Raw genomic sequence first — 14,613 nt, 5'->3', positions numbered from 1 at the left:
TGGAAACTTTTAAGTTCTATTCTCATAGCAACTTTCAAATGTGCAATACTGTAGAGTATTATGAGTATTATTATAGTTTTTGTCTTGTTTTGGTGTCAAAAATTTTCATGTTGGTAAAACTGACCTCATGCAATGAGTTAGGAAATGCTTCCTCCTCTCTATGTTCTCAAAGAGAAGACTGTATTTTTAATTAATGTTATTTTTTCAAGATTAACAGTTTGCTCTGGAGAACCCATTATCACAGTAGCATATGAAGGGGAAGAGGGGCCAGCCTTGTGCAATCTCTCTTCACATTAGTGCCTTCCTCTCTGGAGTTCACTGTGCTTTAGTTAGAGTTGGAAGCTCAGTTTAGGAGGTTTCAGATGTGGAGGAAATGAGACTTTGATGTGTATCTTTCCCCTCACTGGTATTTTAAGCAACACTAAAGAGAGATTAGAGATTAGCACTTGGGTAATCAGCTTATAGGACAGCTAAAATTTTAATCACTTTCTAGTTACTTAGTACCTGCCTTTTAACTCTTTTCCTGAATATACTTTCCCATCTGCTAGAAAGGATTAAAAACCAAGGATTATAGAGCTATGGAATATAGATTTCTTTTTTTAAAAAAGCATTTATATTTAGTTTAAAATTTTACAAACAGTAAAACGCACTCTCTGTGGTGTACCATTCTATGAGTTTTGACGAATGCATAGAGTTGTATTTCAACCACTGCAATTAAGATACCAAATAGTTCCATCACCCTTCAAAAATCCCTTGTATTTTCCCTTTATAGTCAACCCCGGCCACCACTGATCTGTTCTCTAACCCTATAGTTCTGCCTTTTCTAAAGGTCATAAATGAAAACAGACAGTATAGAGACTTTTGACTGGATTCTTTCACTTAATAATCTGTTTAATATTCATCTATGTCATTATATCTATCAATTTATTTTTCTTCTTCCTATTTATTTACTTATTTATTTAGTCTCAGCAAGTTTTCTGAGCAAGTTTACTTCTCATGTCTGTGAAATCTTTGTGTCCAGCACACCCAAAGCATTACCAGAGGAATTCCTTGGTGATTCATCACCTTGTTTCCAGCAATATGACCACATTACTTGGTTGATGAGATTGAAGATAGACAACTGACCAAAAGCCTGCCACCTACTAGCCAGCAACAAATGAAATGGCCTGGTAGAAGAGCTCTGTCTTACAGAGTCAGTGTAAAGTGACTGCTGATTGGCCAGCCTACTCAAATCCTCTAAGTAGTGTCAGAATGAGCAGCCACTTGGAACTGGGAACAGTGGTTGCATCCCCTGAAGGTACAAGATGACCAGATCTTTAGAACTTCACAGTGGTTTGAGCAATGTTTCATTCTCCACAAAGCCCTGCAAGGGTGGTTGAGATCCTGCTTTCATACTTCCCCTTGTATCACATACTTTTGCTCTTTCCACTGTTCTTTGTTTCTAGATGTTCAAAAATTCCTTCTGTTATCATTTCCTTTCTGTTTCAAGAACTTTCTGTATCATTCACTTTAGGAGAGTTTTTCAAATGAAATTCTTGGCCTTTTCATACACCGGATACCCCTCACTCTCCACACTCCTGGATCTCCCTTGGAGGAACAAGAGTGGTGGCAAAGTACTGTCACTTCCACGCCCTATTAAGAATCACTGGGCTACAAGTCCTTTTACAAATAAATGTGGTTTATCTCTCTCAGGAGTGTCAGGACAGCAAAAAAATTGAGAATGCTGGCATGCTAAATCATTCATCTTACATAGGAGGAGGCTGAGACTCAAAGAGGTGGCAATGTTTTTACAGAGCAGAGATGTGGTAAAACCAAGCCTACACAAGGGTCTAGAATGGCACTTCTCAAACATCAATGTGCAAACAAATCATCTTGGTACCTTATGAAAATGCAGATTCTGATACAGTAAGTCTGGAGGAGGGTCTGATAGCCTGCATTTCTTACCAGTGCCCAGGTGGTGCTGATGCTATTACACTTTGAGTGTAACATTATTGCTGTTTCCACTGCCTTTATGAATTGCAGGGGATTCTCAAAGGGATGAAGAATGTGTGAGGATTTGACAGGTAAGCATGTAAATATCCATATGCCTGGTGTGTAGGAAGGAGCAGAGGAAGATGAGAATGGGAATGGAGACACAGAGGAGGACATGGAAGGACCCATCCAGAGCCAAACACGGGGAAAGCTTATAAAAACCTCGTAAGCTGTTTAAATGTCCATGTAATCTGCCTGGGGCTGCATGTTAAGAATATTTCCCTCCCAGGAAGGATAAATTGACCTTCTCTCTCTGGAGTGCAATTCTCTGACAAGTGGTAACAATTTAGAGAAGGCACACTGCAGGTCACTGGTAAGACACCAGCGTGACCAGTAGCACATGCTTCTTGGCCCGCGTCTGCTTTGCTGTTGTATAGTAGAAAGGTGATCTCAGACTTGGGCCTTGCTTCTAGCTATACTATTAACTTGATATGCAGTCTTGAATAAGTCACTTAATTTCTGTATGACAACATTTTTAGACCTTAATGATACTGGCATATGGGCTAGGTCCATTTAAAAGCTATAAATTGATGTACAAGTTAATTCTAGTGGCTTAATGCAAGTGGAGGACTGAGCCAGGTGTCCGCTGAACTGGATTATAGCCTGAGCCTCACACTCTGAAGCCTTTGGGTATGAAGATGCAGCAATCAATTCTCCAACATGTGTCAACAGTGACGAGTTCCCAGCTATCACTTGGGCTCTTTCTCTGTCAAGTATTACTGAGTTTTATGTCATTTCTGCATGGTGTCCTGCCTCTCTGAGGAAATGCATACAATACCAATTAGGAAAAGATATTGTGTATTTCTGTCACTGCTCACATGTTCAACATCTCTACTGCAGTAGGGGGCACTGTGGTTCACCCTCTTTTCAGTAAAGTCTTATGAAAATTATGTCATGGTGTGTGTGTGTGTGTGTATGTGTGTGTGTGTGTGTGTGTATGTGTGTGTGTGTGTGTGTGAGTGAGAGAGAGAGAGAGAGAGACAGAGAGAGAGAGAGAGAGAGGGAGAGGGAGAGATTATATACAGGGTGGGGCAAAAGTAGTTTACAGTTGTGATTATGCGGAACATAGACTTTACTCTTGTATTATTATTTATTAATTATTGTCTTATTTTCCATACAAACCACCATAAACCTACTTTTGCCCCACCTTGTACATGGGTGAGCACGTGTCAGGAAAGGGAAGACATGGAGGAGCAAGGATTAAAGGTGGGACTGGAGAAGGCCAAAATATATTGAATCACAAACTGCAAATCCACTCTTGGATATAACACTGTGTGTGTTTGTGAATTTGATACCTATTTATTGATGAGAGAGAGAGAGAGAGCCCAAGCCAGTTTTGTAAGAATATCCAATGACAAGAGAACTCCTAAGCCTCTCCCAGTCTCACCCCATTTCTTTGCATCTGGGCTGGGCTCTAATCTGATGAAGGTGGGATTAGATGGCATGAGGGTATTACAGAGAGATAAATCAGGATGCAAAGATCTTTTCATCTACTGTGGAGAAGGCAACTGGACGGCTTCTTGGAGCAACATTCAGCTCAACTTCTGGTAAGTGTAAGCATGGTATACAATCAAAGGGCTTCGGGGGTGGGGTGGGGGTTGATACGGCTCTAAAACAAAGAATGGAAGAAGAGAACACCCTGAACCTGTGGGCCTGGATTGGTGCTGGGAATGAAAACATTATGGAAATGCACCCAAACTTCCTTATAATGCCATGTGATAAGCTAATAAACGAAACTTGAGTATTACAAGGTCCCTGCAAACCTTGATTACAAAATTTATTTAGAAGGAACCACTCCCCCCCTTTTTTTGTGTGGCTCCATAAAAAACAGTTTTCTGGGAAAGAAGTGATCTGAGCACTAAATGACCACAGAGCAAACAGGTCTTGACTCCCAGGATGTGCTTGAAAACTTGGCTCAGGCACCCAGAGGCTGGAGAGAGCGAGCCAGAGCCATCGTGGGAATGACTGACCACAGTGCAGTGCGGGTGGCTTACCCTGCTCCCTCTGAGGCTAAAGTGTTTGTGTGTTCCAATGCAAAGCAAGGTACTTGCTGGATTTTTGTTTTTGTTTTTTCATGGCTTCGGTTGGGTTTTCCTTGGTTCTCCAAATTATTTGATTCTCTCTGCTTCAGCGGGACCCTGGGTGACATTTATGGGCCCAACTCCCCTGGAGAAAACTACTCCTGTACCTACTGCTCTCCCCCCGCCCCCCCGGTTCTTACTCCAGCAACAATAAAATTGCCTATCTGTCCATCCCATTGCTGAGGAAACTGGAAGTCTAGGGTGATAATAGCAGCATCAGAAAGGTTGGCCCAAGAAGCTTCTAAAACTGTTTTTCCTCAGCTGGAATTTACAGAGGAACATCCTCTGTAGTTTCCTGCAGCTTCCTGCTGCCTTGGTCTAATCCCTGCTGCTTCCCTACAAAATTTTGCCTTGAAATATTACATCATTGCATTCACTTCTTTTTGCAGAAGAGTAGTTTTTAAGCTTCAAAAGGGGGAGGGCTAACATTGCTTAAAAACAGGAATATATTCTGCTTCATAAAGGAATGGATTGTTTGATACTTTTAGAGGCAAAAATATGAAACGTCCTTTTATTGTCAAAATCAAGTCTGATAATAGATTCAGAATTATTTAGCTCCAGGGATGCCCTTGGAATTCATAGCAAAGCATGGTCGGGATAAGTTTAGCCTTCTGTGATACCTGTGACAGACAGGAGTGACTTTCCATGTAGGAAATGGTCATATTTGTTCTGTTCCTCCCAAAGGTTCTACAGGGAGAGCTGGAGGGCAGATATCTGACAGAAACACTCTAGGGGTTGTGATTGTCTCAGGTACTTAAAAGAAATATTGTGCATGAGGCACACACAATAAACATAATGATAATTATGATCCGTAGTGCAAAGCCTTAGGGCCATGAAGATCCAGGGATTAACCAGGCTACTGTGATAAAACTTTTTGTGAGAATCTATATATATAAAAAGCCTAAGTGACCATTATGACCAGACAACTGGAATGGCCAGAACAACCGGTCAACCAGTTGCTATGATGTGCACTCAGCACCAGGGGTCAGACGCTCAACGCAGGAACTTCCCCCTGCTGGTCAGTGCTCTCGCTCTCATAGCCAACCTCCTGTGGTCCTTTCCACAACCCAGTCCTTTCTCCCGGCCGGCCAGCCCTGATCCGCCCTGATCTGGGCCAGCCAACCTCCCATGGTCCCTCCCCCTGTTCTCTCCCACCCACCCCACCCCCGGCCAGCAGGCCCTGATTAGCCGGGTCCCAATCAGCCCAGCCCTGATTGGGATTGGGTGAGACAGCCCGATCGGCCCCAATCACTGGCCTGGCCTAGGGACCTCACCCATGCACAAATTCATGCACAGGGCCTCTAGTTCTTTATGTAATGCATCATACTTTGAGTTAGACATGTCCAAGCTTAGAGTTGCAACTTCAAAATTATATAAATATGCAAAAGAAACTTAGAAGAAAAAATAAGTGTAATCAGGGGAAGATAGAAGTCAAGTGTGGTTTTAAAATTCTTTGGCATTAACGTTAGAGGGGTCAAAAGTATCCAAGGAGGGCAGAATTCCTTCTAAGACAGAAACCAGGAGTAAGTTAATAGTTGGGGCATTTGAGGGACACAGAGGATCGCTCAGTAAGAGCAGATGACAATCGCCTCTCAGATGCTTGACCAGGGCTCTTCAGCAGGTGGCCCAAGCTAATAAACGAAACCTGTGTCACAACTATAGATTTGTTTGCACGGCTTCCTTGACTCCCAGAAGGTCTGGTATCTAGTTACTCTTTTTTGGGTACTTTTCACCAAATACTCTATTTACATTCTCTCATTTAATTTCCCCCATGACCCAAAAAAGAAGGTATTATTTAATTCATGTTACAGATACACCAAAGCTCAGAGAAGTTATGCAACTTATTCAAAGTCACTTAGCCAGTTTTGTAGAGCAGGAATCTGAAACTATGTTTATTTGATTCTAAAGCACCTACTGTTTGCACTGTATTGCCCCCAAAGGGTAATTTGAATAATTCGGTTTACCTTAGGCCCTCACATTACAGGCTCTAGATCTAACATAGTAGGATTCTAGTTAGCATTGTCAGATGAAATAGAAGATTCCCAGTTAAATTTGAATTTCAGATAAACAACAAAATTTTAAGTGTAAGTATATCCCAAATATTTAATGGTACATAGCTATACCCCAAAATTATTTGTTGTTTATCTGAAATTTAAATTTAACTGAGTGCCCTATATTTTCACTTGCTAAATCTGACAATCCTAATTTTAGTAGGTTCTCCAGATGAGAGAAAGGAAAGTTTGTGGTTTCTGACTACTGTGAAAGAATTGGGAAGTCATAAAAGCCTGATCTGTGAGAAATTCGCTATCTCTGTGGTTTTGGCAGAACTGGGATGTGCCAATTACTGGTGGCACACTCTGATGCCCACCAGTGATTGCCATGGCCCGAACCACACTTCAGAGAGGCATGAACATTGCCTGTTTACTGGGACAGGAGAGCGCCCAGAGCACAAGAATTGGATTCAGTGAGCAGAGGAGCTGGCAGGGCACTTCCTAAGCCACTGGGGGCTTTGTAAAGTGAAGACCTGCTGATGCCTTCTCTATGGTTTGATGGAGAAGGTCAGAGGGTCAGACTCTCATGTTCAGGGTATTAGTCCAATTTCTTCATTTGTTTATTTACCCATTTGACAAGTATACATGGCATACCTAGTAAAGGCCAGGTACTTTTGTAGGTCCTGGGACCACAGAAATCATCAAAAACTGGAAAAGTAGCCCATATTCCAATGGAGGATTAAGACAAAATCCTTGGCATGAGTAGGTCATCCAGAGGTCTGGCCAGGTTCACCATCCCTAGTTCCAGCTCACAAATTAGTCAATGTGTTTCTTTGAACAAGTTGAAAATTGGCAGGACAGGATGAAAATAGTGAGTTGGAAAAAAAATAAGGAAAAAATATCTTGGAGGTAAAGATAATAATTTAACATGATTTTGAAAGTAATAAGAAAAAGTTGATGAAGTTATACAACATAATATTTGAGGGATGTGCAGTATGGTAGAAAGAGATATAAAAGGCTAGCACAAGCCCAAGATTGTCCAGGAGATTTGAAGCTAAGGATATTAGCATAAATCTGTAATGGGTGAAACAAAGAATTCAATGAAAACAAAGTTTCCAGGTAGTGAATTATGAAAGGGGTTGGCTCAAGGTGAGGGATTAAGGCTATTTGGGAGCTCTTTGGAGCTTTTCAGAATCTTCCTTCCTAAGGTAAATATTATCAACTTTTTTGATGGAAAAGAAGAAAGAAAAAATTCTCTGGCTTAGCACATTTGTTTTTTAAATATACCTTTGCTAATCATGTTCTTTGATTTGTACTTGAAGAGTTTCTACAGCTAAAATAAAAGTCTGGAAAAACCATATTAGATAGGCCCATGATTTGGATAGGAAAAATGTCGAAAATTTCTGAGAAATGTGTAGTTAAAGAACCTCATGTCTGGATATGAAGTTAAATCACAATCTTACTACTTAATCACCCTGCATCAATTTTCGTGTGTGTGTGTGTGTGTGTGTGTGTGTGTGTGTGTGTGTGTGTGTTGGAATGTATTGCATACTTTCATGGGTGTTGGTATACCTGATTCAGAGCTGCCCCTGTCCAGACAATTTACATTTCCACCATCATCACCACCTCCCCTCTCCGAACTAGGAGAGAAGTCTCTGGATCATGTGAGGATTAAATGAAGACTATAAAGAGCAAAGGTCATAACAATGGGTCAGCAAACATTTAGTGTCTGATTATTTTGCAGCTGGGTGGAAAAGTGTGTAAAGCTTAAATAATATGTCAGGGCTGTAAAGACTGTAGATATCATTTAGTCCATTCTCCTCCCTTTACATATAATGAGACTGGTGATCACAGAGGGGAAGTAGGCCATTCTAATAAATCACATAGAAAGCTAGTGGCAGATTTACTAGAACAACATATCTACATAGATTCTTGAAATCTATTGGTTGTCAATTTGTATAGTATTCCACTATATCAAGTGTCTCCGTCAATTTATACTGTGACTTATTTAAAATCTCTTTAAAAGATGATAACTTTTCCCCTATTGGGTCAACACAAAATACTTAAGCTTCTTTATCACGGTGCTTTTTCTTTCCCAGTTTACAGCAAAGGTCTGCTAAGCAACTGTCCTCATACCTTGAAGGGTCTTTTCTTCTCTCACTGTTTAAGGGGCCTGAAGGAGAACCATCAGCCACCCAAGGACCATCAGAATGAGTGACAATACTACTTTGGTTCCTCCAGCTTCAAACCAGGGTCCCACCACCCCACGCAAAGGGCCCCCCAAGTTCAAGCAGAGGCAGACTCGTCAATTCAAGAGCAAGCCTCCTAAGAAAGGTGTGAAAGGGTAAGACCGGGATGAAAAAGAAGACTTTCTATTGTTTCTTTTTTCCCTATAAGACTGCTTTGTTGTTGTGTTTTTTAAATTAAATTTACTGGGGTGACTAGATAATAGGATCATTTAGGTTTTAAGTGTAGATTTCTAGGATATAAGATCTGTATATTGCACTGTGTGCTCACCACCCAAGTCAAATCTTCCGTCACCTTATATTAGGCCCTCTTTTCCTCCCATCCTCCCACCCCTTCCCTCGGCAACCACCACACTGCTGTCTGTGTCCACGAGTTTCAGTTTTATGAGTGAAATCATGTGGTTCTTAGCTTTTTCTGCCAGACTTGTTTCACTTTGCATAATATCCTCAAGGTCTATCCATGTTGTCTCAAATGGCAGGATTTCATCTTTCCTTATGGCTGAGTAGTAGTCCATGGTGTATTAGTATATGTGCCACATCTACTTTTGAGATTTAATGCTCACCATATTAAACAAGCTTACAAAAATTTCCACCCCATCTTCTATTTTCCTCTCTGCCACAATCTTTGCTGAGTCATGCTTTTAGCCCTGGAATACTTTCTCTCTCAGCTCTCAGGTCTAAGGCCAAATATAACACGGCAAATGGAGCCTTTCACAATGACCTTTGACTTGACCTCCCAGGGTTTTCATCTTGACCACTCCCTTTCACCATTATACCCCGTGCTTTCATCAGGGTTACAGAACCACTGGCCATTTCCAGAAATCACACTTTATTTTTATGGCTTCAATCTTATGTCTTAAGTTCTTTGTTTTTCTCTTTCTCTCCTTGGCAATGTCTTATTTTTCAACACACACTCATAAGTTAATTTCTTTTTGAAGCTGTTACTGACTCTCTTAGACAAATGTTATCATTAATTCCTTGTTTGCCTTTTGTACATTCAGCTATCATAACGTTTACTATTTTGTTTTCATTTGTTTCTTGAAGCAGAGCTCACTCAGAGAAAATTATTTCTTTTTTTCCTTTCCTCCCTGAGCCTAACACAGTATCTGGCACATAGAAGATGCCTAATACGATACTTTTGGGTAACTAAACAAATGAATGAATTCATCAGTTTAATTCCTTTCATATTGCTTTTCAATTCCAATTTCTATTTTTAAAAGTGAGGTTTGCCCCACTGATCACTCTTTCTGGCCCTTGATTGTTTTAGGTTAATTTTTTACCCTGGGGAAATTATCTCTCTATGGGACACGCTGTTTAAAACCTGCCTGAGTGTTATTTTCTTTATCTTAATTCAATGCAAACATAAGAAGGTTTTCAAATATAAAAGCTTAAGCCTCTTCTCCCCCCCTGAGTCAGGAAACTTTCCACATGAGCCATTCCAGGACCCTTTTGCTCTGATCTCAGTTAATTTTTTTTTTTTTCCGTAGGTTTGGAGATGACATTCCAGGCATGGAAGGGCTGGGAACAGGTGAGCCACCCAGAGACTAAAGTGAGGACATTACACTTGAAGTTTCATCTTTTTATCTGCTTCAGGCCTTAAGGGGCAGTTGAAAGTTGTCAGGAAAACCTAACGCAGCAGATCCTTTGAAGACTGAAAAATGTGCGGTTTTATTTTGATCTCCTAAGTACTAGTAAGAATGTGTGTGCCAAGCGGCAAACACTCTGAAAGAAATCAGGTTAGGCCTCATGTTTGTTTAATGAATTCTCTTGTCTTGTTCAACAACCGTTGAGAGACTATAATGGTGAACTGCAGACTTGGTACAAAGATTCGCAGTTAGTCTAGACCAACTTCTTTATTTTTTTGCAAGAGAAATCTGAGACATAGCAGAATTAAGTGACAATCAGAGGCCACAAGTGAGGTATTGGAAACAAGGGTGGGGCCCAGAGAGCATTTCTACTCTAGCAGGCCAACCACTCCCTCAACTGCTTCCTCTTTTCACACATTCTCTGGCACCCAGAACAGGGCCCCACACACTGAAAGTATTCAATGCAGTATTTTTTTTTCATTGCCTAGCATTTTTATTCATTGGATAATGAGCGCAAATTACTGCCTATTCTTTAAAAAAAAATTAACAGGCTTTATTTTTTAGAGCAGTTTGAGGTTTACAGAAAATTTAAGTAAAAAGTACAGAGTTCCTATACACCCCCTCTGCTCCCCTCCCCCCGCCTGTACAGAGTTTCCCTTATTATTATTAACTTGCATTTGTTACAATTGATGAATCAATTGCGACACATTATTATTAACTAAAGTCCATAGCTTACATTAGGGTTCATTCTCTGTGTTGCTGTCCAGTTATTTAGGCTTTGAAAAATGCACAGTGTCATATATCCAACATTACAGGTTCATACAGAAGAGTTTCACTGTCCCCCAAATCCCCTGTGCTCTGTTTATCCCCACCCCCTATATACTCCTAACAACCAATAATCTTTTTACTGTCTTCATAGTTTTGTCTTTTCCATATTGTCATATAGTTAGAGACATACAGTATGTAGCTTTTCCAGAATTCTTGTAGTTAGAAGTATTTTCTCATTTAAGGTTCCTCCATATCTTTACATAGCTGATAGCACATTTCTTTTTATCACTGAATAATATTTCACTGTATGGTTGTATCACAGTTTATTTATCCTATTGAAAGACATCCTGGTTGCTTCTAAGATTTGACAATTATAAATAAAGCAGCTATAAACATACTTGTGCAGGTATTTGTGTAGACATGAGTTTTCAACTCATCCAATACATATTTTGTTTAATCCTCACTGGAGGACATGTTTTTTATTGATTTGAGAGACAATGAGAAAGAGAGAGAGAGACAGAGAGAGAGAGAGAGAGAGAGAGAATCAATATGAGAGAGAAACATCAATTGGTTGCTGGTTGCCTCCTATACAAGCCTGGATCAGGAATCGAACCCATAACCTGGATATGTGCTCTGACTGGGAATGGAACCTACAACCTTTTGGCACACAGGATGATGCTCCAACCCACTGAGCTACACTGACCTGGGTTCATCCAATACACTATAATATATATATATATATATATATATATATATATATATATATATATAATATGTGTGTGTGTCCCACAGCCCAGCTTGCGCCCTCTCTAATCTGGGACATCCCTCTCACAATCCAGCACTACTGGGTTCCAATCGACTGCCTGCCTGCCTGATCACCCCCTAACCACTTCCCTGCCAGCCTGATCAACACCTAACTGCTCCCCGGCTGGCCTGATTGCCCCTAACCGTCCTTCCCTGCAGGCCTGGTCCCCCGCAACTGCCCTCTCCTGCTGGCCCAGTCACCCCCAACTGCCCTCCCCTGCAGGCCCAGTCACCCCTAACTGCCCTCCCCTGCAGGCCTGGTCCCCCCCAACTGCCCTTCTCTGCTGGCCCGGTCACCCCTAACTGCCCTCCCCTGCAGCCCTGGTCTCCCCTCCCTGCTGGCCATCTTGTGTCCACATCGGGGCGGCCATCTTGTATGTTGGAGTGATGGTCAATTTGCATATTACCTCTTTATTATATAAGATATCCTACATAATAAAGAGGTAATATGCAAATTGACCATTATATAGGTATCCTATATAATAAAGAGGTAATATGCAAATTGACCATCACTCCAGCACACAAGATGGCCGCCCCATGTGGTCAAAGATGGCCACCCCCATGTGGACACAAGATGGCACCCACAAGATGGCCAGCAGGGGGAGGGCAGTTGAGGGGCGACCAGGCCTGCAGGGGAGGACAGTTAGGGGCAACCAGGCTGGCAGGGGAGGGCAGTTAGGGGTGACCAGGCTGGCAAGGAAGGGCAGTTAGGGGTGACTGGGCCAGCAGGGGAGGGCAGTTGGGGACAACCAGGCCTGCAGGGGAGGACAGTTTGGGGCGACCAGGCTGGCATGGGAGCAGTTTGGCATTGATCAGAGTGGTTAGGGCAGGGGTCCTCAAACTTTTTAAACAGGGGGCCAGTTTACTGTCCCTCAGACCGTTGGAGGGCCGGACTATAGTTTAAAAAAAACTATGAACAAATTCCTTTGCACACTGCACATATCTTATTTTGAAGTAAAAAAACAAAATGGCAAAACCACCCTCATGTGGCCCGCGGGCCGTAATTTGAGGACACCTGGGTTAGGGGGTGATCAGGCTGGTAGGCAGAAGCAGTTAGGGGCAATCAGGCAGGCAGGCAGGCGGGCAGTTGGGAGCCAGCAGTCCTGGATTGTGAGAGAGATGTCCGACTGCTCGTTTAGGCCTGATCCCGGTGGGGTCCCAGATTGGAGAGGATGCAGGCTGGGCTGAGGGACACACACCCGTCCCCCCCATGCACAGATTTCATGCACCAGGCCTCTAGTATATATATATATTATTGATTTCAGAGAGGAAGGAGGATGGAGAGAGAGATAGAAACATCAATGATGAAACATCAATTGGCTGCTTCCTGCACGCCCCCTACTGGGGATGGAGCCTACAAGGGCATGTGCCCTTGACCAGAATCAAACCTGGGACCCTTCAGTCTGTAGGCCAATGCTCTATCCACTGAATCAAACCAGCTAGATCTCCATTACACTTTTGATAAATGCTGGCATTCATAGCAATGAATGTCTTTACCAGGCAATTTTCAGTGTATTTTCTTTTTGCAATCAAATGTCACTTCTGGAATCTCAAGTTTTATAGCCACTTTATAGAGCTCATGATTTTTTTAAATCAACTGCTTCTATATTTTGACCAGATATATTTAAGACTAGTAAATCTACTCTGGAAGATATGTTTAACTCTGCTAACATATTTGGAATAATAGAAAGAGGTTTACACTAGAAGATTTGAGGCCTTTGATCTGGTTCTAGTCCCATTTCAGCAACTGTGTAATTTTTTGCTAAATGATTACTCTTTCTGGGTATCCACCAGCTTCTTTGTGACCTGGGGACAATAATAACTTATTTCTGGATTCAAGGGACTGGATTAGAGGATCCCTTGAAATCACTTCTCAATATGAGTTGGATGTAGGCATTTCAAAATGTAAAGGAGCTGAGGAACAAGTCAGAGAAGCCCAAGGAACCCACCTGGATTGGTAGGGAGTAAGGAGGCTGTGGGTTTCCAGACCATGGGGGTTTAAAGCGCTCCTATTTCTCATTTTAACCCTTGGCCTGACTAGAAATCTACTTCTGGTCCCTCCTTAGTGGTTGTACTTTGGGGAGGTCCTGGGTGATCATTGAGATGTACCCCTACAGGGTAGCCCCAGTCAAAAGCCTTGAGTCACCTGCCCAAAAGAGGATGCAGAATAGAGCCAATATATATATATATCTGGAGGAGTGTGTTTGGGACCATTGGAGCCCTCAAAGAATTAATTAAGTATTTGGTCTGATCCTCTGAGTCTCAGGGCCATTTTAGATAACTTCCCAGTCACCTGGACAATGAATAGGAGAGAGGAGGAGGCTTCTTCTGCCTGAAGGATGTCTTTTTGAGCAGAAAAGGCTCTCCTGGGGGGTGAGGCTGACTTACAAATTCTTCTTCCCTTTTTTGCAGATATCACAGTGATTTGCCCTTGGGAGGCATTCAGCCACCTGGAGTTGCATGAGCTTGCTCAGTTTGGGATCATCTGAGGCACTCTCTACAGCATCTGCTATAACTTTGATTTCTTTTTCCCTATTGAGTCTTAAAATGTGGTCTTGTTCAGAAGTGGTTTCTTTTTCCTACACAGTCATTTTCTATAAGTTGCTACTAAGAGTTCTAGTGTCAGACTCTCTCATAGAGTACAGTTTAGCTCAGAATAGTGGGTAAACATCAACTTTTGCTAGGGCATTTTAAACCTGACCACCTTTTCCTATCAGCTGGCTAGAAGTCATAGATATTTCTCTAAATTTTGTTTGTTTGTTATGTCCTTCAAATCTATTTTTGCTAGGCATTCTTTATGATTAGTAAGTAGTAGGCTTCTAAAATAACATTTATGTCACTCACCTCCCCTTCTCAGTTAATAAAGAAGATATTTACTTTGACTCTTATGATGAAGTTTATTACATGCTATAACGAAATATCTGGTGCCCTGCTCTGAAGAAAATTAAACACAGAAGGCACAGTCATACAGGAAATAACCACAGTGCATGCAAAAGAACATAGGATTAAGAGTCAAATTCTGATTCTTCTTTGTAAGTTTGTAAAGCACATACTTTCTGGGTCTAACTTTCTTTGAACTAGGCAGTCCCTGAAGTCCTCAGCAGTT

The 14,613-nt window shown here is 41.7% G+C and overlaps 1 protein-coding gene across 1 annotated transcript; it reads left to right on the top strand.

The window, feature by feature from the left end:
• Positions 1-8,313: 8,313 nt before the first annotated feature.
• On the top strand, positions 8,314-13,996 carry PDE6H (phosphodiesterase 6H). The gene is made up of 3 exons (XM_008140447.3): positions 8,314-8,447; positions 9,837-9,877; positions 13,920-13,996. Exons 1-3 carry the CDS (start codon positions 8,314-8,316, stop codon positions 13,994-13,996), a joined length of 252 nt encoding a protein of 83 aa, XP_008138669.1.
• Positions 13,997-14,613: the final 617 nt, after the last annotated feature.

This window comes from Eptesicus fuscus, chromosome 7, assembly GCF_027574615.1.
Source record: "Eptesicus fuscus isolate TK198812 chromosome 7, DD_ASM_mEF_20220401, whole genome shotgun sequence".
NCBI classification, from domain to species: Eukaryota; Metazoa; Chordata; class Mammalia; order Chiroptera; family Vespertilionidae; genus Eptesicus; species Eptesicus fuscus.
The sequence above is the reverse complement of the archived record's forward strand: the minus strand, read 5'-3'. Positions and strand labels throughout refer to the sequence as shown.